The 25,094-nt window shown below is 36.2% G+C and overlaps 1 protein-coding gene across 4 annotated transcripts in view; it reads left to right on the forward strand.

The window, feature by feature from the left end:
* Positions 1-25,094, forward strand: part of CNST (consortin, connexin sorting protein) — a 128,224-nt gene that overhangs the window by 27,294 nt on the left and 75,836 nt on the right. For 2 of the 4 annotated variants that reach the window (XM_036849445.1, XM_036849446.1), the window contains exon 2: positions 23,657-24,091. The exons of the other annotated variants lie outside the window; for them this stretch is intronic. In XM_036849445.1, the coding sequence (XP_036705340.1) occupies positions 23,707-24,091 (385 nt within the window). In that variant the 5' untranslated portion in view covers positions 23,657-23,706. The remainder of the gene's footprint in view (positions 1-23,656; positions 24,092-25,094) is intronic. 4 annotated transcript variants of the gene reach the window in all.

Here is a 25,094-nt window from a genome sequence, read left to right on the forward strand (position 1 = left end):
GAATTTATAGACTTCTTTTGGTTAAAGTTTAAAAGATAATTGTAAACTTTTATATCAGTCAGATATGCAGTTGTTAATCTTATAAGTACTCCATTACTGACAACTTGAAGAAAGAGGGACCTATATCTGGAGGTGATGGATAGGCAGCTAGAGAAGCTATGACAGGGAAGAAGGTGCCTGGTAAATAGAACAATCCCTCCTCCTGTGTTCTCTCTTTCAATACACTGCTGTCTCCCATATCTCTGGAATCAAAGTCTGAGAGGTATCCTGGATTCCTTACTGTCTCTTACCTTCCGCATCTAGTCAGTCCAAACTGTTAACCTGTCTTGTTTATATTTGCACCACTATCATTCTAAGTGTGGATCTCACTGCTTATCTCTTTCCTCATCTCTAACCCAGTTTCTCCTCTGATCCATCATGTGTCTCACCATCAGATTAGTCTGTACATAGCACAATTCTGATACCTTCTTATTCAGAATCCTTTTCTGACTTGTTAACCCCATCCATACAAAGTCTCAATCAGTAGTGCTCAAATTATGGTCCTTGGTCTGGTGACAGTCCACCAGATAGTTACCTGTCTGCATGAAATCCTTACAGGAATTGAGAGTGTTGAGACACTTCCCTGATATTTCAACAGAGTAAATTTCATCTGAATATAATAATTTTTAAAATTGGGTTTGTGTTTTATGTCTTTCCCCTCTCCTTTTTTCTAGTAAATGATTCATGGCCTACTTGGAGGAAAAAAGTTGGTCTTTCACAGCCGGTAGTATGAGAAACACTGGTTTAAATTCCTTTGTCATCACAATGTAGCCCCGCCTTAATTTATCAGTCTCACCATTCACTACTTTCCTAGAGTACTCCTATTCCAAAGTACAGTGTTTAGTGTTCTTAAAACACACCCTGTGTTTGCTCACCTTTTAATTTTGCTCATGCTTGTTTCTTCTCTTGAAGTTGTCTCTCCATGTACTTAGGATAGGGTGCAAGTCGAGTGGAAGGACCACACAACCTGGGAGCTGGATTACAGGTTATTCATATGTCCTGTCCTCTCCCTGCTATATCACCCTTCTAGGCTGATGGTATGGACCAGAGTTGAGGATGAGCAAGGCAGCTCAACAAACTGAAGGTGCCTGGAGCCAACATTCGCCCTAGTGGAGAAATGCAGGGACAAGTACACCTGACCAGTGCTGTTGTCCGCCAGTTAGTGTACCTGACAGCTGTGCATTCCATCTGTGTTTCTTGGGCAAAAAGCATGTAGGTCTTGGAATGGGTGTCACCATGGATGGCTGATTTACAGTCCACCAACAATGCACAAGGGGTCCCTTTTCTCCACATCCTCACCAGCATTTGTTATCTCTTTTCTTTCTTTTTGAATTTTGAATTTTATTTTATTTATATTTTTATAAGCAAGTTCTTATTAGTTATCTGTTTTATACACATCAGTGTATACATGTCAATCCCAATCTCCCAGTTCATCCCCCCACCCCACCCCACCACTTTCCCCCCTTGGTGTCTATACCTTTTTTCTCTACATCTGTGTCTCTATTTCTGTCCCGCAAACTGGTTCATCTGTACCATTTTTCTAGGTTCCACATATATGCGTTAATATACAATATTTGTTTTTCTCTTTCTGACTTACTTCACACTGTATGACAGTCTCTAGATCCATCCATATCTCTGCAAATGACCCAATTTTGTTCCTTTTTATGGCTGAGTAATATTCCATTGTGTATATGTACCACATCTTCTTTACCCATTCATCTGTCGATGGGCATTTAGGTTGCGTCCATGACCTGGCTATTGTAAATAGTGCTACAATGAACATTGGGGTGCATGTGTCTTTTTGAATTATGGTTTTCTTTGGGTATATGCCCAGTAGTGGGATCTCTGGGTATATGCCCAGTAGTGGGATTGCTGGGTCATATGGTAATTCTATTTTTAGTTTTTTAAGGAACCTCCATACTGTTCTCCATAGTGGCTGTATCAGTTTACATTCCCACCAACAGTGCAAGAGGGTTCCCTTTTCTCCACACCCTCTCCAGCATTTGTTGTTTGTAGATTTTCTGATGATGCCCATTCTAACTGGTGTGAGGTGATACCTCACTGTAGTTTTATTTTTTTTTAAATTTATTTTATTTATTTTTGGCTGCGTTGGATCTTCGTTGCTGCGCATGGGCTTTCTCTGATTGCGGTGAGCAGGGGCTACTCTTCGTTGTGATGCGCAGGCTTCTCATTGCAGTGGCTTCTCGTTGCAGAGCATGGGCTCTAGGGCGCGCGGGCTTCAGTAGTTGTGGCACACGGGCTCAGTAGTTGTGGCTCGCGGGCTCTAGAGTGCAGGCTTAGTAGTTGTGGCGCACAGGCTTAGTTGCTCTGTGGTATGTGGTATCTTCCCGGACCAGGGCTCGAACCCATGTCTCCTGCATTGGCAGGCGGATTCTTAACCACTGCGCCACCAGGGAAGCCCCTCATTGTAGTTTTGATTTGCATTTCTCTAATAATTAGTGATGTTGAGCAGCTTTTCATATGCCTCTTGGCCATCAGTATGTCTTCTTTGGAGAAATGTCTATTTATGTGTTCTGCCCATTTTTTGATTGGGTTGTTTGTTTTTTTAATATTGAGCTGAATGAGCTGTTTATATACTTTGGAGATTAATCCTTTGTCCACTGACTGACTGGCAAATATTTTCTCCCATTCTGAGGGTTGTCTTTTCGTCTTGTTTGTAGTTTCCTTTGCTTTGCAAAAGCTTTTGTTTCATTAGGTCCCATTTATTTATTTTTGTTTTTATTTTCATTACTCTAGGAAGTGGATCAAAAAAGGTCTTGCTGTGATTTATGTCAAAGAGTGTTCTTCCTATGTTTTCTTCTAAGAGTTTTTTAGTGTCCAGTCTTACATTTAGGTCTCTAATCCATTTTGAGTTTATTTTTGTGTATGGTGTTAGGGAGTGTTCTAATATCATTCTTTTACATGTAGCTGTCCAGTTTTCCCAGCACCACTTATTGAAGAGACTGTCTTTTCTCCATTGTATATCCTTGCCTCCTTTGTCATAGATTAGTTGACCATAGGTACGTGGGTTTATCTCTGAGTTTTCTATCCTGTTCCATCGATCTATATTTGTTTTTGTGCCAGTACCATATTGTCTTGATTACTGTAGATTTGTAGTATAGTCTGAAGTCAGGGAGTCTCATTCCTCCAGCTCCATTTTTTTCCCTCAAGACTGCTTTGGCTATTCGGGGTCTTTTGTGTCTCCATACAAACTTTAAGATTTTTTGTTCTAGTTCTGTAAAAAATAGCACTGGTAATTTGATAGGGATTGCATTGAATCTGTAGATTGCTTTGAGTAGTATAGTCATTTTCACAATAATGATTCTTCCAATCCAAGAACATGGTATATCTCTCCATCTGTTTGTGTCATCTTTGATTTCTTTCATCAGTGTCTTATAGTTTTCTGAGTACAGGTCTTTTACCTCCTCAGGTAGGTTTATTCCTAGCTATTTTATTCTTTTTGTTGCAGTGGTGAATGGGATTGTTTTCTTAATTTCTCTTTCTGTGTTATCTCTTTTCTTTTTGATGATGGACATTCTAGCAAACGTGTGGTGATATCTCATTGTGGTTTTGATTTGCATTTCCTTAATGACACTGGGCACTGGGCATATTTTAATGTACCTGTTGGCCTTTTGTAAGTGTTCATTGGAGAAGTACCTGTTCAGGTCTTTTGCCCATTTTTTAATTGGATTATTTGGATTTTGCTATTGAGTTGTATGAGTTCTTTATATATTTTGGATATTAACCTCTTAGAGTAAACACTTAAGGACAGGTTGTGTCTTGTCTGTCTCCCTCTTCCCCCACTGTACCTAATATGTATAGCTTCTTCATAGTAGACCAGATTGATTACATTAACCTGAGGCTAGCTCAGTTAAAGTACTTTACTTCTGAGGTCAAAATTCAGTCTTCTTGTAGTGATTTATTGGCGTTGTTTTGTGTCCTGATACTAAACCTTTAATGCTGACCAAATGTGCGCTTTTGATCAGGGGTCCCCAACCCCTGGACTGTGGACCGGTGTTGGTCCGTGGCCTGTTAGGCCACACAGCAGGAGGTGAGCAGTGGGCGAGGCAGTGAAGCTTCATCTGCTGCTCCCCATCGCTCGCATTACCGCCTGAACCATCGCTCGCATTACTGCCTGAACCATTGCTTGCATTACCACCTGAACCATACCCCCCAACACCCTGTCTGTGGAAAAATTGTCTTCCACGAAACTGGTCCCTGGTGCCAAAAAGGGTGGGGACCGCTGCTTTTGATTACAAAGAGCACTGGGTGAAAAACAATGAATTAGCACATAAATTGTATAAACAGTTCAAAACTAATATTCTCTTGTATGTGGGACAGGAGCTTCATATTTCCATTCAAAGGGCAACCTTATATCATTGTTTTTCAAGATAAGGAAAGGCAGAAGAAAATATGTTTGCCAGTAGCTGTACTTTTTTTTTTTTTAAAGGAATTCCTTTATTTTTATTTCTTATTTATTTACTTATTTATTTTTGGCTGTGTTGGGTCTTCGTTTCTGTGCAAGGGCTTTCTCTAGTTGCAGCAAGCGGGGGCCACTCTTCATCGCGGTGCGCGGGCCTCTCACTATCATGGCCTCTCTTGTTGCGGAGCACAAGCTCCAGACGCGCAGGCTCAGTAGTTGTGGCTCACGGGCCTAGTTGCTCCGCGGCATGTGGGATCTTCCCAGACCAGGGCTCGAACCCGTGTCCTCTGCATTGGCAGGCAGATTCTCAACCACTGCGCCACCAGGGAAGCCCCTGTACTTTTTAAGTAGATTACAAGTGATTGCAGCTCACAAAATAATACCCTAGAAAGTAGATATTTGTTTTAGACTTAATGCAGTAAAAGACAAATAATCGAGAATTTGGGAACTAATAACTAGAATCATCACATGTTAATGTTTGGAGGAATTTTATATCCCAGGAAATGAGATGATATCAGAACTCAAGTTTTCTGATTCACTAAATCAGTATGTTGATTTTCTTATACAGGCACAAGAATTTAGTCTTGTATCTACGTTCGAAAAATCTCAAATTGCTAAGAGGAAATAAGATGAAATTCGAAACTGACTTTAACCAAAAAAGTGGCGTTTCAAAGATAAGGTGTGGGACTTCCTTGGTGGTGCAGTGGTTAACAATCCACTTGCCAATGCAGGGGACACGGGTTCAATCCTTGGTCTGAGAAGATCCCACATGCTGTGGAGCAACTGAGCTTGTGTGCCACAACTACTGAGCCTGCGCTCTAGAGCTCATGAGCCACAAGTACTGAGCCCATGTGCCGCAACTACTGAAGCCCGTGCACCTATAGCCCATGCTCTGCAACAAGAGAAGCCACCGCACTGCAATGAAGACTAGTCCCCGCTCGCTGCAACTAGAGAAAGCCCACATAGCAACGAAGACCCAACACAGCCCCCCCCAAAAACCCAAAGATATGGTGTTCCTAAACTATGCAGAACATAAAAGCTTAGTGAATAGCATTTGCAGCAGGTTAAAATGAGGTGCTATTACTTAAAAAAAATTTTTGGTGTACATTTAAGTACAATTACAGTATAGATCAGGATTTTAAGAATTCATTTTCTTTAAGTGAAATAAACCTGAGGCAAGTATTTTACCAACTGCATTCAGTTGTCTGCATACAGAGGTAGGAAGAAGAATGTTGAGCTGTGCAGAGGAATACAAATGAAGATAGGTGTTGAGATGGACTGAAGAAATCTCTCTCCTTCTAGTACCCTGAGAAAATTCCAGCATTTCTTTTGATACTTTGAACTCATGTAGAAGGTTAGGTAAAAGAGTCTCCTTTTAGCTGCTTTTTTGTGGTTTGTTTGCACCATGAGATTGATTTGAAGGCAGTGTATATAACCAAGTAGAATGGAGACTACGAATTTGTAGTGAACTAATTTCAGTGGGCCCTCAGCAGCAGCCCTAGAAACTTCCACTGGCTATTTTAAACCTTCTGTATGTTTCCCAGGTCCCTGCTTCCAATACCCCTTCCCCCCATTCAGCAGATATCCTACTCAATGTTTCCCTGAGAAAGATATATTACTAAATGGAAATGCCTCTAACTTAACTCCAATGTAAATACTATCCCTCACCCCACTTCTGTCACAATCCTCTGTCTCAATGGAAAATGTGCCCCTTCTCCTGTGTAGGGATAGTCCCTCTGCCTGTGTCCTGGATGCCTTCCCACTCCTCAGTCTTTGCACCATTATTTGTTCAGCACTCTCTCTCCTGTTATCCTTAACTTCTCTCTCTCAGCTGGGCCTTTCGTTTCATGTTATTAAAGATCCACACAAGTGATTTTTCTGATATGTAAACCAGATGATGCAACTACTCTGATTAAAAATCTTTCAGAGGATCCCTTCTGATACAGTATGATTAATGATTTGGAGCTATGGTTTTATTATAGCTGTTATCTAACTTTTTTGTTTGTTTTTGTTTTTTGTTTGTTTGTTTTTTGGTCTGCCTCTCCCTCCAAAGTACAGCACAGCATTAATTCATTTGTTAGAAGTTAAAAGCAGTAAAATTTATTTTCAGAAATTTTGAATGCAATTTCATGATATCCATTTCTGTCATTGAATTCAGTGTCAGTTCTGTTTCTTGTCTTAGTAGCTGCAAAATAAACCATGGGACTCAGAGATAGCAGTTATTTATTAAACACTGAAGAGATTTGAGGTAAACAAACAAACAAGACAGATGGACCTTTTAGCAATGTTATCAGGTCTTAAGTTACCCAGGACTGTTGATATTGGCACAAATATATAGGTTGGTGTGCATATGTAAAAGACAGTATATGATTATTATCTTAACACTTACACTAATTTAGTTATGACTTAGTTGTTTGGGGATATAAATTTTCATCCAGTCTAGTATTTATTCTGAAACTACCAAAGAGAGGAAATATAAATCAGTGTTATACAATATGTAGATATTATAGGTAAAGATTTGTTCATCATAGTAAATTATGCTTAGATAGGCCTAGTGATTAGATTTAAAAAACAAAATAGATTTTAGGAAAGTTACTCTTTGCTTTCCCACTTAGCAGCTCAGTTAAATGAAATTTTCTTGAATTGGTTAAAAAGTTATTAGACACCTTTTGTAAAGTTTAGCTTTTATTTATTTTTTTAAATTTAAATTTTCTATTTTTTGAGGTATAATTGATATACAACATTATATTAGTTTCAAGTGTACAACACAATTGTTCAATATTTGTATATAATGTGAAATGATCATCACATAAGTCTAGTTAACATCTGTCACCATACATAGTTATAGAATTTTTTTTCTTATGATGAAACTTTTAAGATTTACTGTTTTAGCAACTTTCAGATATACAATGCAGTATTAGCTATCGTTGCCACACTGCATTACTTCCCCATGACTTATTTTATAACCGGAAGTTTGTGTCTTTTGACTTCCTTCACCCATTTTGCCTACTCGTCACCCTCCATCTCTGGCAACCACCAATCGCTTCACTGTATCTATGAGCTTGTTTCTGTTTGTTTGTTTTTAATATTTCACATACATATGAGATCATATGGTATTTGTCTTTGTCTCTCTGGCTTATTTCACTTAACATAATGCTCTCAAGATTCATCCATGTTATCACAAATGGCAGAATTTCATTCTTTTTAAAAATGGTTGAATAATATTTCATTGTGTGTGTCTGTGTGTGTACACACATTTTCTTTATCTGTTCATCTGTTGATGAGCACTTGGGTTGTTTCTAAGTCTTGACTAATGTAAATAATGCTGCAGTGAACATGGGGTTGTGGTTATCTTCTGACGGTCGTGATTTTGTTTTCTTTGGATAAATACCTGGAAGTGGGATTGCTGGATCACATGGTAACTCTATTTTTTATTTTTTGAGCAACCTCCTTACTGTTTTCCATAGTGACTGTACCAATTCACATTCCCATCAACAGTGCACAAGGGTTCACTTATCTCCATATCCTCACCAACACGTTATTTCTTATCTTTTTGCTAATAGCCATTCTGACAGGTGTGAGGTGGTATCCCGTCATTTTGATTTGTATTTCTCTGATGATTAGTGATATTGAGCATCTTTTCACGTTCCTGTTGGCCATCTGTATGTCTTTAGAAAAAATGTCTATCCAGATCCTTTGCTCATTTTTAAATTGGATTATTTTGCTATTAAGTTGTGTGAATTCTTTATGTATTTTGGAAATTAACCTCTCATCAGAGATATATGATTTGCAGATTTTTTTCTCTCATTCAGTAGGTTGCCTTTTCATTTTGTTGATGATTTCCTTTGCTGTGTAGAAGCTTTTAAGTTTGATGTAGTCCCAGTTGTCCAAAAAATCATTACCACGACTGATGTCAGGGAGCTTATTGCCTATGTTTTCTTGTAGGAATTTTATGGTTTCAGGTCTTACATTCAAGACTTAATCCATTTTGAGTTAATTTTTGTGTATGATGTAAGATAGTGGTCTAGTTTTTTTCTTTTGCATGTGCCTGTACAGTTTTCCCAAAACCATTAATTGAAGAGACTGTCCTTTCCCCATTGTGTATTCTTGGCTAGTTTGTCGTAAATAAATGTGTGCATGGGTTTATTTCTGGGTTCTCTATTTTGTTCTATAGATTTCTGTGTCTGTGTTTATGCTAATACCATACTACTTTAATTACTGTAGCTTTCTAATATAGTTTGAAATCAGGGAGCATGGGGCCTCCAGCTTTGTTGTTCTTTCTCAAGATTGCTTTGGCTATTTGGAGTCTTTTGTGGTTCCATACAAATTTTAGAATTGTTTTTTCTATTTCTGTGAAAAATGACATTGGAATTTTGATAAGGATTGCATTGAATCTGTAGACAGCCTTGAGTAGTATGGCCATTTTAACACTATTAACACTATTAACACTGTTTAACACTATTCTTCCAGTCCACGAGCACAGAATGTCTTTGTGTCTTCCTCAATTTCTTTCTTCTGTGTCTTACAATTTTCAGTGTATAGGTCTTTCACCTCCTTGGTAAAATTTATTTCTAGGTATTTTATTCTTTTTGATGCCATTGTAAATGGGATTTTCTTTATTTCTCTTTCTGATAGTTCATGATTAGTGTATAGAAACAGATTTTTGCCTTTTAATTTTGTATCCTGCAACTGTAGTCATTTCTTAGTTCTAGCAATTTTTGTGGTGGAGTCTTAAGGATTTTCTATATATGGTATCATGTAATCTGCAAAGAATGTCAGTTTTATTTCTTCCTTTCCAAGTTGGATGCCTTTTATTTCTTTTTCTTGCTCTGGATAGGAATTCCAATACTATGCTCAATGAAAGTGGGGAGAGTGGGCATCCTTGTTTTGTTCCTAGTCTTCGAAGGAAAGCTTTCAGCTTTTCATTGAGTATGATGTTAACTGTGGCCTTGTCATATACAGTCTTTATTATGTTGAGGTATGTTCCCTTCATACCCACTTTGTGGAGAGTTTTTATCATAAAACGATGTTGAATTTTGTCAAATGCATCTTCTGCACCCATTGAGATGGTCATATGATTTTTAGTCTTCATTTTGTTAATGTGATGTATCACGTGATTGATTTGTGGATGTTGAACCATCCTTGCATTCCTGGGATAAATCCCACTTGATTATGCATGGTGTGAGATCCTCTTAACATATAGTGGAGTCCAGTTTGCTAATATTTAGTTGAGTATTTTTCATCTATGTTCGTCAGGGATATTGGCCTGTGATTTACTTTTCTTGTGTTATCCTTGTCTGGTTTTGGTATCAGGGTAATGCTGGCCTCGTAAAATGAGTTTGGAAGTGTTCCCTCCCCTTGTATTTTTTGGAAGAATTTGAGAAGGATTGGTAATGATTCTCTGAGTGTTAGGTAGAATTCACTAGTAAAGCTGTCTGCTTTTGGACTTCTGTTTGTTGGGAGGTTTTAAGTTACTGATTCAGTAAATCTCCTTATTAGTAATTGATTTTCAGTTTTTCGTGATTTGGTCTTGGAAGGTTGTATGTTTCTAGGAATCTATCCATTTCTTCTAGGTTGTCCAGTTTGTTGGTTTACAGCTGTTTGTAGTAGTCTCTTATGAGCCTTTGTATTTTCGTGGTGTCAGTCATAATGTTTCCTGTTTCATTTCTGATTTTATTTGAGTCCTCGTTTTTTGTTGGTGAGGCAAGCTAAAGGTTTCTCAGTTTAGTTTATCTTTTCAAAGAACCAGCTCTTGGTTTCATTGATCTTTTCTATTATTTTTCTAGTCTCTATTTCATTTATTTCTGCTCTGATCTTTGTTATTTCCTTTCTTCTACTAATTTTGGGCTTCATTTGTCCTTTCTTTCCCTTCAGATGTAAAGTTAGGTTGGTTGTTTGATATGTTTCTAGTTTCTTGAGGTGGCATTTATCATTATGGACTTCCCTCTTAGAACTTTTGCTGTGTCTTATAAGTTTTGATATGTTGTATTTCCATTTTTGTTTGTCTCAAGGTATTTTTGAATTTCACTCTTGATTTCTTTGTGGGTCCATTGGTTTTTCGGTAGCATGTTGTTTCCTCTCCACATATTTGTGAATTTTCTTCTTGTAAGTGATTTCTAGTCTCATACCACTGTAGCTGGAAAAGATGTTTGATATGATTTCAGTCTTTTTTAATTTGTTAAGACTTTTTGTGGCCTACCATATGATCTGTCCTGGAGAATGTTCCATGTGTACTCAAGAAGAATGTGAGTCTGTTGCTTTTGTTTTTGTTTGGTTTTTTTAATTAATTAATTAATTAATTTTTGGCTGTGTTGGGTCTTCATTGCTGTGCGTGGGCTTTATCTAGTTGCAGTGAGCAGGGACTACTCTTTGTTGCACTGCACAGGCTTCTCATTGCAGTGGCTTCTCTTGTTGTGGAGCATGGGCTCTAGGTGCGTTGGCTCAGTAGTTGTGGCGCACGGGCTTAGTTGCTCCACTGCATGCGGGATCTTCCCAGACCAGGGTTCGAACCCGTGTCCCCTGCATTGGCAGGCGAATTCTTAACCCCTGAGCCACCAGGGAAGCCCTGTCTGTTGCTTTTGGATGAAATGTTCTGTATATATCTGTTAAGCCTATCTGACCTAACATATTATTTAAAGATGATGTTTTTGGATGATCTATCCATTGATGTAATTGGGTTATTAAATTTCTTTACTGTTACTATTGTATTGCTATATATTTCTCCTTTTAGGTCTGTTAGTATTTGCTTTAAATGTTTAGGTGCTCCTATGCTGGGTGCATAAACATTTACAAATTCTTTATATTCTTGTTGTATTACTCCTTTATCAATGTATAATGCCCTTCTTTTATTACAGTCTTTGTTTTAAAGTCTATTTTGTCTGATATAAGTATAGCTATCTCAACTTTCTTTTGGTTTCCATTTGCAGGGAATATCTTTTCCTATCCTTTCATTTTCAGTTTGTTTAGGACCTATGTCTGAAGTGAGTCTCTTGTAGACAGCATATAGATGAGTTTTGCTTTTTTTTTATCCACTCAGCCATTCTCTGTCTTTTTTTTTTTTTTTTTATAAATTTATTTATTTATTTATTTATTTTTGGCTGCATTGGGTCTTCATTGCTGCACGCTGGCTTTCTCTAGTTGCGGTGAGCGGGGGCTACTCTTCGTTGCGTTAGCGTGGGCTTCTCATTATGGTGGCTTCTCTTGCTGCAGAGCACAGGCTCTAGAGTGCAGGGTCAGTAGTTGCAGCACACGGGCTTAGTTGCTCCGCGGCATGTGGGATCTTCCCGGACCAGGGCTCGAACCCGTGTCCCCTGCATTGGCAGGCGGATTCTCAACCACTGCGCCACCAGGGAAGTCCCCATTCTCTGTCTTTTGATTGGAGAATTTATTCTATTCACATTTAAAGTAGTTATTGATAGGTATGTATTTACTGCCAGTTTGTTCATTGTTTTTTGACCGTTTTGTAGTTCCTCTGATTTTTTTTCTTCTTCTCTTGCTTTCTCCCTTTGTGGTTTGATGGCTTTCTTTAGTGGATATGCTTAGATTCCTTTCTCATTATCTTTTGTGTATCCATTATAGGTTTTTGCTTGGTGGTTATCATGTGGCTTCCATATAACAGCTTCTACTTATGATAGTCTATTTTAAGTTGACAACAACTTAAGTTTGAACACATTCTAAAACTCTCCGTTTGTACTCCCCTCCATGTTTTTTATGTTTTTCATGTCACATTTTTCAACCTTTTTTCTTGTTATTAGACACCATTTTACATGAGTTCAAAAGTTATACTCATTTCTTCATTCTAAAATCTTTTAGAAATTAATAAATATACCCTTGAGTTCCAGTTCTAGAGTAATTTCAGTTATTGTATTTTTTAGATCTAGAATACCCATTTGGATTTTTAAAAATTCAAATATAGTGATTTGATTAAAAAGCAAAATAAACTATTTGCTTTTGTCGCTATATTGTCAATTCTTTTGAAATTTTCTCACCTATTCATTTAAGTCCTTGAACATTTTAATAATAGTTGTTTTAAAGTTTCTTTAAGTTAACTCCAATATATGAATTTCTTGTGAACCTGCTTCTGTTAGCTGCTTTTCCTCCCAGTTTTTTGTCACATTTTTTACTCTTGTATGCCTGGTTATTTTGGATTATATCACAGGCTTTATAGATGAAAACTTGTGGAGGTAATTTGAGCCTTTGTTGGATTTCTTCTTCCAGAGGAGATTTATTCATGTTGCTGGCAGGCAACCAAGTTAGGGCAGATCATCTTAATTCAACCAGAAATGAAAATCATTCTACTGGGCTTTAGTCCCTGTGAAAGCTGGTCTATTTCAGACTCACTGTTTCTTCTGGGGAGTAGCTGTTTTAGGTCCCACTTGAAAGCCTAAGCCTCCCTTCTTCTTGGCAAGTCCTAAATCCCGTTGTTTGTGCCAGCTCTGTAAGTCTGCTAAAGGCTCTGCTCAGCTTTTTTGGCTTCCAAATAGAAGCTCTCTGCCAGCTTCTCTAACTGCTATCAACAGGAGGGTTTGTCTGAAATGAGCTAGTCTGCACTTCCCAGAAGCAGAACTCATTCATCTTTTCTTTTCAAAAAATATTTATTTTTAATTTAATTTTATTTAATTTTATTTTATTTTACATGGGATCTTCGTTGCAGCACAAGGGATCTTCATTGCGGCATTCAGGATGTTTAGTTGCGGCATGAAGGCTCTTAGTTGCGGCATGTGGGTTTCTTAGTCGTGGCATGCAGGCTTCTTAGTTGCAGCATGCAGACTCTTAGTTGCGGCATGCAGACTCTTAGTTGTGGCATTCAGGCTTCTTAGTCGTGGCACGCAGACTTCTTAGTTGCAGCATGAGAACTCTTAGTTGTGGCATGCATGTGGGATCTAGTTCCCCAACCAGGGATCAAACCTGGGTTCCCTGTATTGGGAGCACAGAGTCTTACCCACTTGACCACGAGGGAAGTCCCTTTCATCTTTTCTTAATATGTTTTTGCACATGTTCAAAAATGAGTGTATATATATATATATATCTATATATATATATATCTCCAGTATATGTTCATATAGGTTATGAACAAATATGCATATAGTGGGTATGTGTGCAATTTCTTTGCTCATTAGGGGTATGCTATCAAAGTATGAAGACTCTTGTACTTTATTCCCTTTAGCTGTGATGTTGGTTCAGTAAATACTTGTGATCGGCCTAGTAGAAATTATTCTGTGTGTACAAGGGAACATGTCAAATTCTTGATGATGGTCTCTAATGGGGATGTGATATAGATTAATGTGTAAACCTAAAGAAATGAGTTCATCACATTTAAAAATTACAGCAAGTAAATAGTCTTATTGGTGGGTTTTATTTTATTTTGCCTCAACCTGTTTTCTAAACTCTATATATCTGAAAAACATTTCAAGATACTAGAAATTTTTCATGTTGCTGTCTCCTTAAAGCTAGCAATTTGGTGTTTACAAAATATACATATGAATATAGTTGATTTTTTAAATTAATGTAAAAATTATTATAGTGGTCAAGGGTATAGGCTGTGGAGTCAGGTTCTTTGAGTTTGAATCCTGACTTTGTCATGTACTAGCTCTGTGACCTTGGCCTATTTATTGAATCTTTTTGTTGCTGTTTCCTTCTCTATAATATGGATATAATTATAGAACTAATTTGTAGGACCTGTGTGAACATTAAATTATATATATTAAATTTATAAATATTTAAATTTATAATTTTAAATTATTTTAAATTCATAAATTCACATATATATTATATATGACTGAAGTACTGCCTGATACTTAGTAAATATTCAATAACTGTTGACTACTGTTAATAATTAGCATTTTATTCAGATAATGCTATTTGGTCAGGCCTCTTAAGGGAAGGTTCTAATGAACAGTTTGCTCTTACCACTATATTAGCAAGAATTATCATTTTAAAACAAAATATATAGATTTTTATGTATATTTAATGATTAAAATGTAGATAGATTGCCTTATGTTACTAGTTGTATAGCAAAGTGCTCAAAGTTTAAAAATTATTAAGACAGTTTCCATGAAGATATATAGTATATATGTAATAGTAAACATAATTTTTGTTTTAAAAGTATTTTAAAAGTTATGGTCTGAACTGAAAAGTATTTTCAAGTTCTTAGATTCTGTTGGTTGTGGCTTCAAAGTATGGTTGCAATAAGTTTAACAACAAAGAAGTACTTAAAACCAAAAAAACACAACTTATGCATGACCCTAGTGAAATGACTCCTTCCCCTAAACTGTGGTTCTCTCAATGCATGTGATACTAACTCTGTGGAACTAACTGAAAAAAATGCTTGTGTTGCTACTGTAATTTCGTATGCTGTGATTTGCCCACCCTTTATCTTCAAGTGATATAGAAGTTGTTAATTTCTAGGAGCATTTGAATTATAAAGTCAGTCACACTGAAGTAGGCAAATTTTATAATTAATGATTGTTAAATGAAAAAATTGTTAGAAATTATTGCTAAAAATACATGTTTCTGGATGCCTGAAGATGTCCTTGCATTCACACTATTTTAGAGATTTACTTCTCTATTGTTTCTTTAAGTAAAATTTATATATGTCTGTATATAAGAGAGAGGAAAGAGAGGAGAGGGATGACTCTATTTATCTTTGCACTGCTTGGATATACCCCCACTGAGGCTTTTGACGTGTCATTTCCGTTTATGTAATGGATTTTGAACTCAAAGTCTCTGTTGATGTGTAAGCTATCTTGAACTGAGTCCCATTATGAAAGGGAGGATTGAAGAAAATGAAACAAATTATGCTTCCTTTTATTCAACTTACCTGCCCCAAGGTTGTTTTGGGTTTATGAGTCACATGATTTGTTAGTTCCTTCATATTTTAAGAGTACTTTCTCTGCATAAATAAAATCCATGTTTGTTGTATTCTCCCTTAGAATCATTACCTTCACATTTTACAGTAATTGATTATTTATTTTTCTTGTTTTTCTTTTTTTTATTCTTGTAGTTGTGTTGTATACTTTGTTGCATTTTTATTATTTAAAAAAATTTTTTTTATTGAAGTATAGTTAATGTACAATGTTGTGTTAATTTCTGCTATATAGCAAAGTGACTCAGTTATACACATATATACATTCTTTTTTATATTCTGTTTTATTTTTATACAATTTTTTCATTTAACAATCATTAATTATAAATTTTGCCTACTGACTTTATGACTCAAATGCTCCTAGAAATTAACAACTTCTGTTATCACTTGAAGATAAAGGGTGGGAAAATCACAGCATATGAAATTATAGTAGCAACACAAGCATTTTTTTCAGTTAGTTCCACAGAGTTAATATTTTATTCTTTTTATATTCTTTTCCATTATGGTTTATCTCAGGATATTGAATATAGTTCCCTGTAGTATATAGTAGTATAGTTCCCTATACAGTAGGACCTTGTTGTTTATCCATTCTATATGTAATAGTTTGCATCTATATACTTTGTTATATTTTTATCCTCCTTCTTAAGACATAAGTTTTCTATGACCTTTTTTTTTAATTAAGAGTAAATTCCTTAGTGTGAAATTGTGTTTTTTATTCTTATTAAAGAAATACTAAAACAATCTGGCTTACTTTTGTACATACTATTATATAGAAATTAAACTATTTAGAAGATTTCTATAAGGCCATTTTACTAGTTATAACTACCATTCAACATTTCTGAAGTACCAGGAATAATTTGAATATGGCAAAGTACCTAAAGATGGGGACGACATGATCCTGAAAATAGGATATAAACAAGTACTAACAAATTAATTTTAAAAACTTTTAGTATTTATTTCTTTCATTAGGTATTTACCTTATTTAATTATAGTGATAGTAATGTCTATACCCGGAAAATGTCGACAGCCTAACTAGTATTAGCAAGAAAGAATCCTGAATGGAGTGGTTCACTATGAGCCAGGACTTTGGCTACAGTGGCACTATCAAAGCAGTGTAATGGAGAGCAACATTGTGTAATAGAAATAGAATGTGAGCCATGTACAGAATTTTGTTTTCTAGTAACCACATTAAAAAAGGGTTTTAAAAGGTGAGATTAATTTTAATAGAGTTTGTTTAATCCGTTAGATCAAAATATTATTTTAACTTGTAATCAATATTTAAAATTATTAAAGGCCTATTATTTTTACATTCTTTCTATTCCTAATAAGTCTTTGAAATATGCTGTTTATTTTACAAATATAGCACATCTCAGTTTGGACACATTTTTTGTTGGAAATGCTTGATCTGTATTTAAATTTCCTAAAATTTAGGTGAAAAAGCAGGTTCACATACCCAGTTTGTTTCAAACATGCATAAGTTTTTCAATAACTGAATCAATATGTTTTAGAATTTAAATTAATTAAAATTAAATAAAAGTAAAAATTCAGTTCCTTAGTCTCACTGTTCATATTTCAAGTACTCAGGAGCCATGTGTGGTTAGTGGCTACCATATTGGTTAGCATAGGTATAGAATATAGCTGACAACCAGAGATATCAACTAAGGGACCCTGAATCAAGCATAGTATTTTAGCTAAATTTTAATGTGAGGTGAATGATATAAATTAGCAAAAATTATTTTATTGAGATTTGGGGGATAACATGTTAAGTGAAGTTTATGTCTGAGTTTCATATGATCTGCATCATTTTCAGAAAAAATTTGGAGATAATTACAAACTTCTCTAGTGCTCAGTTGGTGGTCCTTAGGATGAGACTGTTAATTCCTAGAAACTGCCTTATTGCTGTGGTCAGTGCTCATTAGTGAGGTGTGAAATCTACCTAGTAGACCTTGATCAGCATTTAAAGAAAATAAGAAATAGTGTTGAGTAGAATGGAGAATGTATCAGAGTGCTTCATGTGTGTTTAGTTTTGAGAAATCTTTGTTTCAGTTACGTATACGTATTTTGTATGTACATGATTTCAATGAAAAATGAATTGTTTATTTTGGGCTGCAAAATTTTTGAGAATCATTCTTCTGGGGTATGCTTTTTATTGCTGGTATACTGAATATTGCCTACAGGTACATATGTCTAAACAAAACCTTAATCACAGAAAACTATAGATTTAGCAATGAGATATAAGTAGTATTGGAACACGTCAAGTGAGTAAGATGACAAAATGTAAAGTGATATGTAGTTACCATCATAAACACAACATATGAGTGTGGTGACTTTCTTCCTCAATTCTGAGTTAACTGTGAGTAGCCAGATTAGAATTTAGGGTTAACAGAATACGTTATTTGCTAACTATCTTCTTCTAAATTTTGGCTTGACTATTAAGTCATCAAATTTAAACTTGGGGTTGCATCTTAATTCTTAAGAAGAATCTTGCCTTCTTTTGAAGGTAAAAGTATAGTATTTAGGCCTAATTTACTTGGATTACAGAAAAATGGCACTCAGAATCTTCTTAAAGCATTTTAATAAAATAATTGTGTAATATTATATATTTAACCATTCCTATACATTAATTTTTTAATTTCAGTAACACCTGATGTTTAATGTCACCACATAATGCATTAAGATGTATCAAAAATGAAGTCAAATCATACCTGGGAGTGAGATTATTTTTTTGACAAAATGTAGATTTCTCTTTGTTAGTCTGTTACTTCATTATATTTGAATGTTCTTCCTCAAAGTTTTGTTTTTCAACTTTTGTATGAGCCTTACTTGAATAGTTTGCTTGAAATTCTTCAGCTTGAATAGTTTGCTTGAAATTCTTAAGCGTACTGAGTCAACATGTCAAATAACTTTTATACAATGTACATATTTGGTATGCTGTTTTGCCACAAGAGGCTGGAAACTTGGGCAGCACTTACTATCATGCTTTTGAAAGGCAAAATATGCCTGAGTCAGTGCTGTGCAGTGATTGTACTGTGTCACTGTTCTTTTTCTTTCTTTTTTAAAAAAATTTATTTATTTTATTTTTTGGCTGTGTTGGGTCTTCATTGCTGCACGTGGGCTTTCTCTAGTGGCGGCGAGCAAGGGCTACTCTTCCTTGAGGTGTGTAGCCTTCTCATCACGGTGACTTCTCTTGTTGTGGAGCACGGGCTCTAGGCATGCGGGCTTCAGTAGTTGTGGCATGTGGGTTCAGTAGTTGTGGCTCGCGGGCTCTAGAGCGCAGGCTCAGTAGTTGTGGCGCACAGGCTTAGTTGCTCTGTGGTATGTGGTATCTTCCCGGACCAGGGCTCGAACCCATGTCTCCTGCATTGGCAGGCGGATTCTTAACCACTGTGCCACCAGGGAAGCCCTCGCTGTTTCTTTTGTGATAATTGGTACAGCCATAGGGACTCTTATAGAATAGACATACAGTTTAGATATAGCAAATAACTTAGAATGCCTTTTCTACTGTACTTCTAACCTCCAGGTCCCATATAATGTTAGGGCATATTTAAAAATACTATGTATCAACTGGGGCTTCTTTCTGCCTGTGATTTTTCTCTTGCATAGGTGCTTTCATATAGCGAGATACAGGTGTACATGAAGATGAACCTTTTTAAATGCTGTTGTTATAGCATCGAAGGAAAGGAAAGAGGAGGAAGAAGAGACAAAAATAGTATTTGTTTATAACTGTTTCCAAAAATAGTATTTGTTTATAACTGTTTCCAAAAGCAGTAGGCCTGTACTAATTTCAAATCCCATTAAGAATATTATCCTACTGCTTAAGTTAAAGTGTTCCAATTGAAATGTGTTAGGAATGCAGATAGAAGCCAAATATGGTGTAATAGGTTCCTTTACCTCTCAGAGTAGGGGCAGAGGAGTGTATAGAAATCCATGTGCCTTTCTCCTTTGAAGACAGAAACTGTAGAAAATAAGCCCTCTACTCCTTCATATATATGATAAGTATAAGGCCCAGAGCTAGACATTGTGAAGAATAAAAATTATCTATGGCTGGGTTATGGGTATTCAAATGGCTTAAATCTGGTAGGACACATATGCAAATATATACAGTGCAGAGAGTTGTATTTGGGAGGGGCTCTATGCGTGGTACAGAGTGCCATAGAGGAATACATTATGTCTTTTGGAATGGAGAAGTCAGGGAAGACAAACTGGAGTGACTTTTGAGCCAAGCCATGAAGAATTGGTCAGTGTCTATTAAGAATAATTACAGGAGATTCACACCTGTAAGTATTAGTATTAGAAAGTAGTTTACAAAGTAGCCTTTTGAGAATTAAACTAATTACATCATCACAAAATAATAGGAGGCAAAATGTCTTGAGGCCCAAAGAAAGGAAGACCTACTTTACTGGTAATAGATATTTAACATAAATAGTATATTAGTATGTCTTTTTAAAAAAAAGTTCTCAACAGAAGAAGGTGGACTATTTAAGAAATTGTATATTGTGTGGATCTAGCAATTCCCAGGGAAAGAGAGAACTTCCAGGAACTTGAACTTCATGTTTATTAGAGATGTGTCCTCTGTTGTAGGGTAGAGATTCTTCACTGAGGTATACCACAGCTGGAGTGAAATATTCTTTAAGTTATTGATACTTTTACCCCATTGTCCATAAAGCATAATTGTTAAAGAGTACGGCCTCAAGATCACAACTGATCCATGTTCTATTTTTGAACTTACTAGCTGACCCTTGATGGGATATGAGACTTGGTTTCTTCATTAGTATGATAGGACTAAAAATTACCTATCTGCTAGAGTAATTGTGAGAATTGAATAAGAGTATTGGTCTGAAGAGTTTAACTGGTACATGATACTCATTAAAGTTGCGAAGTGTGATCTGTAATTTTATACTCACCAAGGAGGCTTAATCACTAATTTCTTTTTTTTTTTTTCTTAAATATTTATTTATTTATTTGGCTGGGCCGGGTCTTAGTTGCAGCACATGGGATCTTCGTTGCGGCATGTTTAGTTGTGGCATGCGGGCTTCTTCATTGCAGCATTCGGACTCTTAGTTGCAGCATGCATGTGAGATCTGGTTCCCTGACCAGGGATGGAACCCGGGCCCCCTGCATTGGGAGCACGGAGTCTTACCCACTGGACCACCAGGGAAATCCCTTAATCACTAATTTCTAGACATCCTCATCATCTGAAATGGTGCACAGAACAGACCATTAAATATTCCAGGAACTTGCTGAGATATCCCTTATCATAAATTAATACTTCAGCATTCTCAAATGATGCTGGTTAACATTAGTCTATCATCAGGAACCTAATTATTTCCAGGAGGTCTAGAAAAACTCTGTTTCTGAACCTTCAGTAAGGCTACAGACCTGCTTGAATAGACCTACTGCTGTTTAAGGCCAATCTGTTAAGATTTCTTGGGCAGTAATAATGGCTAACTTTTCTTGAGCATTTACTGTGGGCCAAGTACTCTGCTAACTGCTTTACCTGCCATATTGTCTAAGCCTCACAAATGACTCTTCGAGGTAGGTATTACAATTCTCCACTTTCACAAAGAGAAAACTAAAGCTTGGAGATGCTAGGTAACTTGCCTAAGGTCACCACACAGTTTGTTAAATGGCAGAGCCAGAATTTGACCCTTGGTCTGCCTGTGTTCTCAGCTATTATGCCGAACTGCACAGGATTCAAATCAGGAAGACCTGGTTTCAGATCCAGTTCCACTTCTTTCCAAGAATATGATTTTAAACAAGTTATTTTTGCCTCTCCAAGCCTCAGAGTCTTCATCTAAAACACAGTGTGAACACTCCCACGTAGGCTTGTTTGGAGGATTAGAAATAAGGTATGTGAAGTGCCTGGCACGGCTTCTAATACATGACAGAGACTCAACAAGAGGCAGCTCTTATTGTTTGGGGCTCTGTAGATTGCTTTCTTCCTTCCCCCTTGGCATGAGATCTCTGTGTCTCTTTCAGGTAAAAGTAAAACCTTTATATTTTCAACTGCAAATACATGCTAGAAAATAATTTGGTTATTTAAATTAGAAAACAACTGAGGCTGTTGCCAGTTTTAAGGACTGACATTTTTCCTACATAGCCACATAAAATTTTCACTGTTTTTATTGTGATAAAAAATATGTGACAGAAAATATGCCATTTTTACCATTTTTAAGTATATAATTCAGTGGCATTGATTACATTGAGACTGTTGTGTAACCATCACCCCTGTCTCTTTCCAGATCTTTTCCATCACCCTAAGCAAGATCTCTGTAACCATTAAGCTGTAACTCCCTCCCCTGCCCTCAGCCCCTCTAATCTAGTTTCTATTTCTATGAATTTGCCTATTATAAAATTACACATAAGTGGAATCATACAGTATTTACCCGTTTGTGTCTGGCTTAATGTTTTCAAGGGTCATCCATGTTGGGGCATGTATCAGAACTTCATTCCTTTTTATGGCTGAATAATATTCCATTGCGTGAATATATCACATTTTGCTTCTCTCCTCATCCGTCAGTGGCATTTGGGTTGTTTCCACCATATTAGCCACATGGCACTTTTAAAGTCTCATTTGAATTTGGATTCTCTCATAATAGAGATCTTGAAGACACTTTATTAAAATAATAATTACTGGGACTTCCCTGGTGGCGCAGTGGTTAAGAATCCTCCTGTCAATGCAGGGGACACGGATTCGAGCCCTGGTCTGGGAAGATCTCACATGCCATGGAGCAACTAAGCCCGTGTGCCGCAACTACTGAGCCAGTGCTCTAGAACCCACGAGCCACAACTACTGAGCCTGTGTGCCACAACTACTGAAGTCTGTGCGCCTAGAGCCCGTGCTCTGCAACAAGAGGCCACCACAATGAGAAGCCCGTGCACCGCAATGAAGAGTAGCCCCTGCTCGCCGCAACTAGAGAAAGCCTGCACGCAGCAACGAAGACCCAATGCAGCCAAAAATAAATTAAATAAATAAATAAATTTATTTTTTTAAAAATTTACTTTTCAATTAAAAATTATACTCTAGTTAGAATTCATTTAGGTCTAAACTAAGTTATTATAGTCAAGTTAAATCATTTTACTTTTCATATTACATACCTCTTAGTGGAGCTATATAGTATATACTTTAAGGAAAATGATACCAGCCAGATTTAGATATTTTTATATTTGACAAGCAGTACTTTTATGTCTGAATAAAATAAAATATTCCAGTTGCAAAATAGTTGAAAGCATGTGATACAGTCAGTGCAGAGCTCATGTTTTGTTTTATACTTTGTTTTCCTGTTTTTTAAAAAATTTTACTTTACTTAAATATATATTTATTTACTGTATATATTTACTGACTTTCTAAAGAGCAAATAAACATTTCTATTTATTCGTTTGAAGAATTTACAAAATTCTTTATCACTGAGTTTTTCTCAAAATTGCTGAAATATTATATTTCATTCAAATCCAAAGTAATACTTGGCAAGCATAAAAATATCTAAATCTGGCTGGCATGATTTTTCTTAAAATGTAATATGCTTTTGGATGAGAAGAGAGTGTAAAACATGACTGATACAAGGCTTAAAATCTATTTTGTATATCTTTAAAATGTTAGAAGGATTCTTGGAGTAGATTGAGATTTTTTTCCAAGTCTTAAACTAAATAGCCTAGAGTTAATCATGGCCCTCTTTTTTTTTTTTTAATTGTATAAAAGGAATCTGTTGACAATTCTAAGGTACTTTTCAGGGCTTATTTTTAGGAAGTAAGGATGTAATGAGAATATAGTATAAATATATGCTACCTGAATTTTCCCCCATATACTTTTTAAAAAATTTATTTTAAAACTATTTTTAAATGTTTTCATTTGTAAATATTGCTGCTGTTTGGCCATATAACAACTTACACAAGTAACTTTCACTTGTCTGTTAAGTATCCAGGGATAACATGAGTGATTGGTTTTAGCAGACAACCTTATTTAACCATTAATTTCTTTCTTCAAGGCAGTGGTCCCAACGTGATGCACATTAGAATAATCTAGAGAACTTCAAAAAATATATCAGTGTTTGGGCTCGATCCCCAGAGATTTAGATTTCAGAGGTCTGTGATAGAAATTTGACAAGCTCCATAGGCAATAAACATGCAGCCAGGGTTTAGAACCATTGTATTCAAGCAAGAACTAGGTGAGATGGGGTAGGGTTGTAAGTGGGATAGAAGTAGTAGGAATAAGCCTTAGTCATTTCTCTCTTCCCTACTTACAGTAAAACAACCCAGGAGAAGAGGAAAATCAAAGATCAGTGAAAATCCAGAGTTTAAAAAATGAATGTTTTTTCTTTTTGTTATTGTAGACATTGAAGGACTTTAATGAAACTTAAACGGTTCAACAAAAGATGCTCTAATGGATGACAGCGAAACTCCTACATATAATCTGCAGATAGAACCACAAGATGGATGTCATCCTGGTGATGGTGTGGAAAGTATTGTAACATGCTTGCCCTCTGCATCAGATGAAAATGAAAATCAGCTTGATGGGGATGGGGATGGGCATGAGCTTCTGACCAGCAGTGACAGTGCAATGGGCAAACCTGAAGTGTTTGAGCCGGACAGTCTCAACAATAATGAAAGCTGCACATCAAGCTGTGAGGTGGCTGCAAGTGAGAACTTGGAAAACACTGCTTGTGAAGGCCCCAAAGATGGACAGGACTTCTTGAGAAAGGACCCAAAAATACCTGGAAAAAGAAGTTCAAGAAGCAAAAAAGGCACTGTTAAGAAGATACCACAAGGTATTTTTAAAAAATTATTTAGACTATTGTTTAAGAATAAAGTCTTCCATCCCATACTGTGTGTATTGTCCTGCTTCTTGCTTTTCTTCTCTTAATATATTCCAGAACTAGTTCTGTGATAGCACATACAGATACAGCTGTGTGGTATGCCGTGCATGTGATGTATGTCTCTATAGTGTTCCATTATATGGGTGTACCATAAAGTATTTAACCACTTCTTTATGGCTGTTCCCAGCATTCTGATGTAATAAATGTGCTGAAATTGACATTCTTTGTACCTGTCTTCTCACTAGGTGCTTTAAATATATCTATATATAGCCTCCTTCCTTTATATATTAGACCATTTTCTACCAATATCAGCCTTAAAAGTTTCCTTCTTTCATCACTTTGGCTTTGATTTCTACCCTGTGAGTTTATGGGCTAGTACAATCTTACTCAACCTCTTTATAGGATCTTTCCATCTCACTTAGTAGATGAGTGGTAAACATTAACATGTAATAATATACATCATCTAACAATGTTGAATAAGACATCTAGCTTTATATTACTTTGGTTACAAAGTAAATCACAGTATTTCTCATCTGGCTTGTAATTTGGCAGTTAAAATTTGGAGCTGTGGACTTTTTTGCCTGAATCACAGGGCACCCTTGGGAAGAGGCAGCCTCTGGTTATTTTTGATCAGAACCATTTGTCTCTAGAGAGTTCTTGACACCCTAGACTGGGACTCTTTAGTGTAGCACCACTTTACCCACACTAGCAGCTGCTCTAGTGAACAAAATGGAGTGTCTCCTCTCTTCTGCTTCTTTGGCTGATTAGAAACATAGCCAGTCTGTCCATATCCTATTTTTTATTTGTATTTGTTTATTTGCAGTAAAATATGAAACTTTCCAGTTTCTACAAATCAATCCTTGTTTATTCAATCGGGCAGTTTGATAACTTTTTAATGTAACTCATTAAACTCATTTGGCTTTCCAATTAATGGATCCCTTTTTCTTTGCTTTTC

The sequence above is a fragment of the Balaenoptera musculus genome, chromosome 1 (assembly GCF_009873245.2).
Source record: "Balaenoptera musculus isolate JJ_BM4_2016_0621 chromosome 1, mBalMus1.pri.v3, whole genome shotgun sequence".
Lineage (NCBI taxonomy): Eukaryota > Metazoa > Chordata > Mammalia > Artiodactyla > Balaenopteridae > Balaenoptera > Balaenoptera musculus.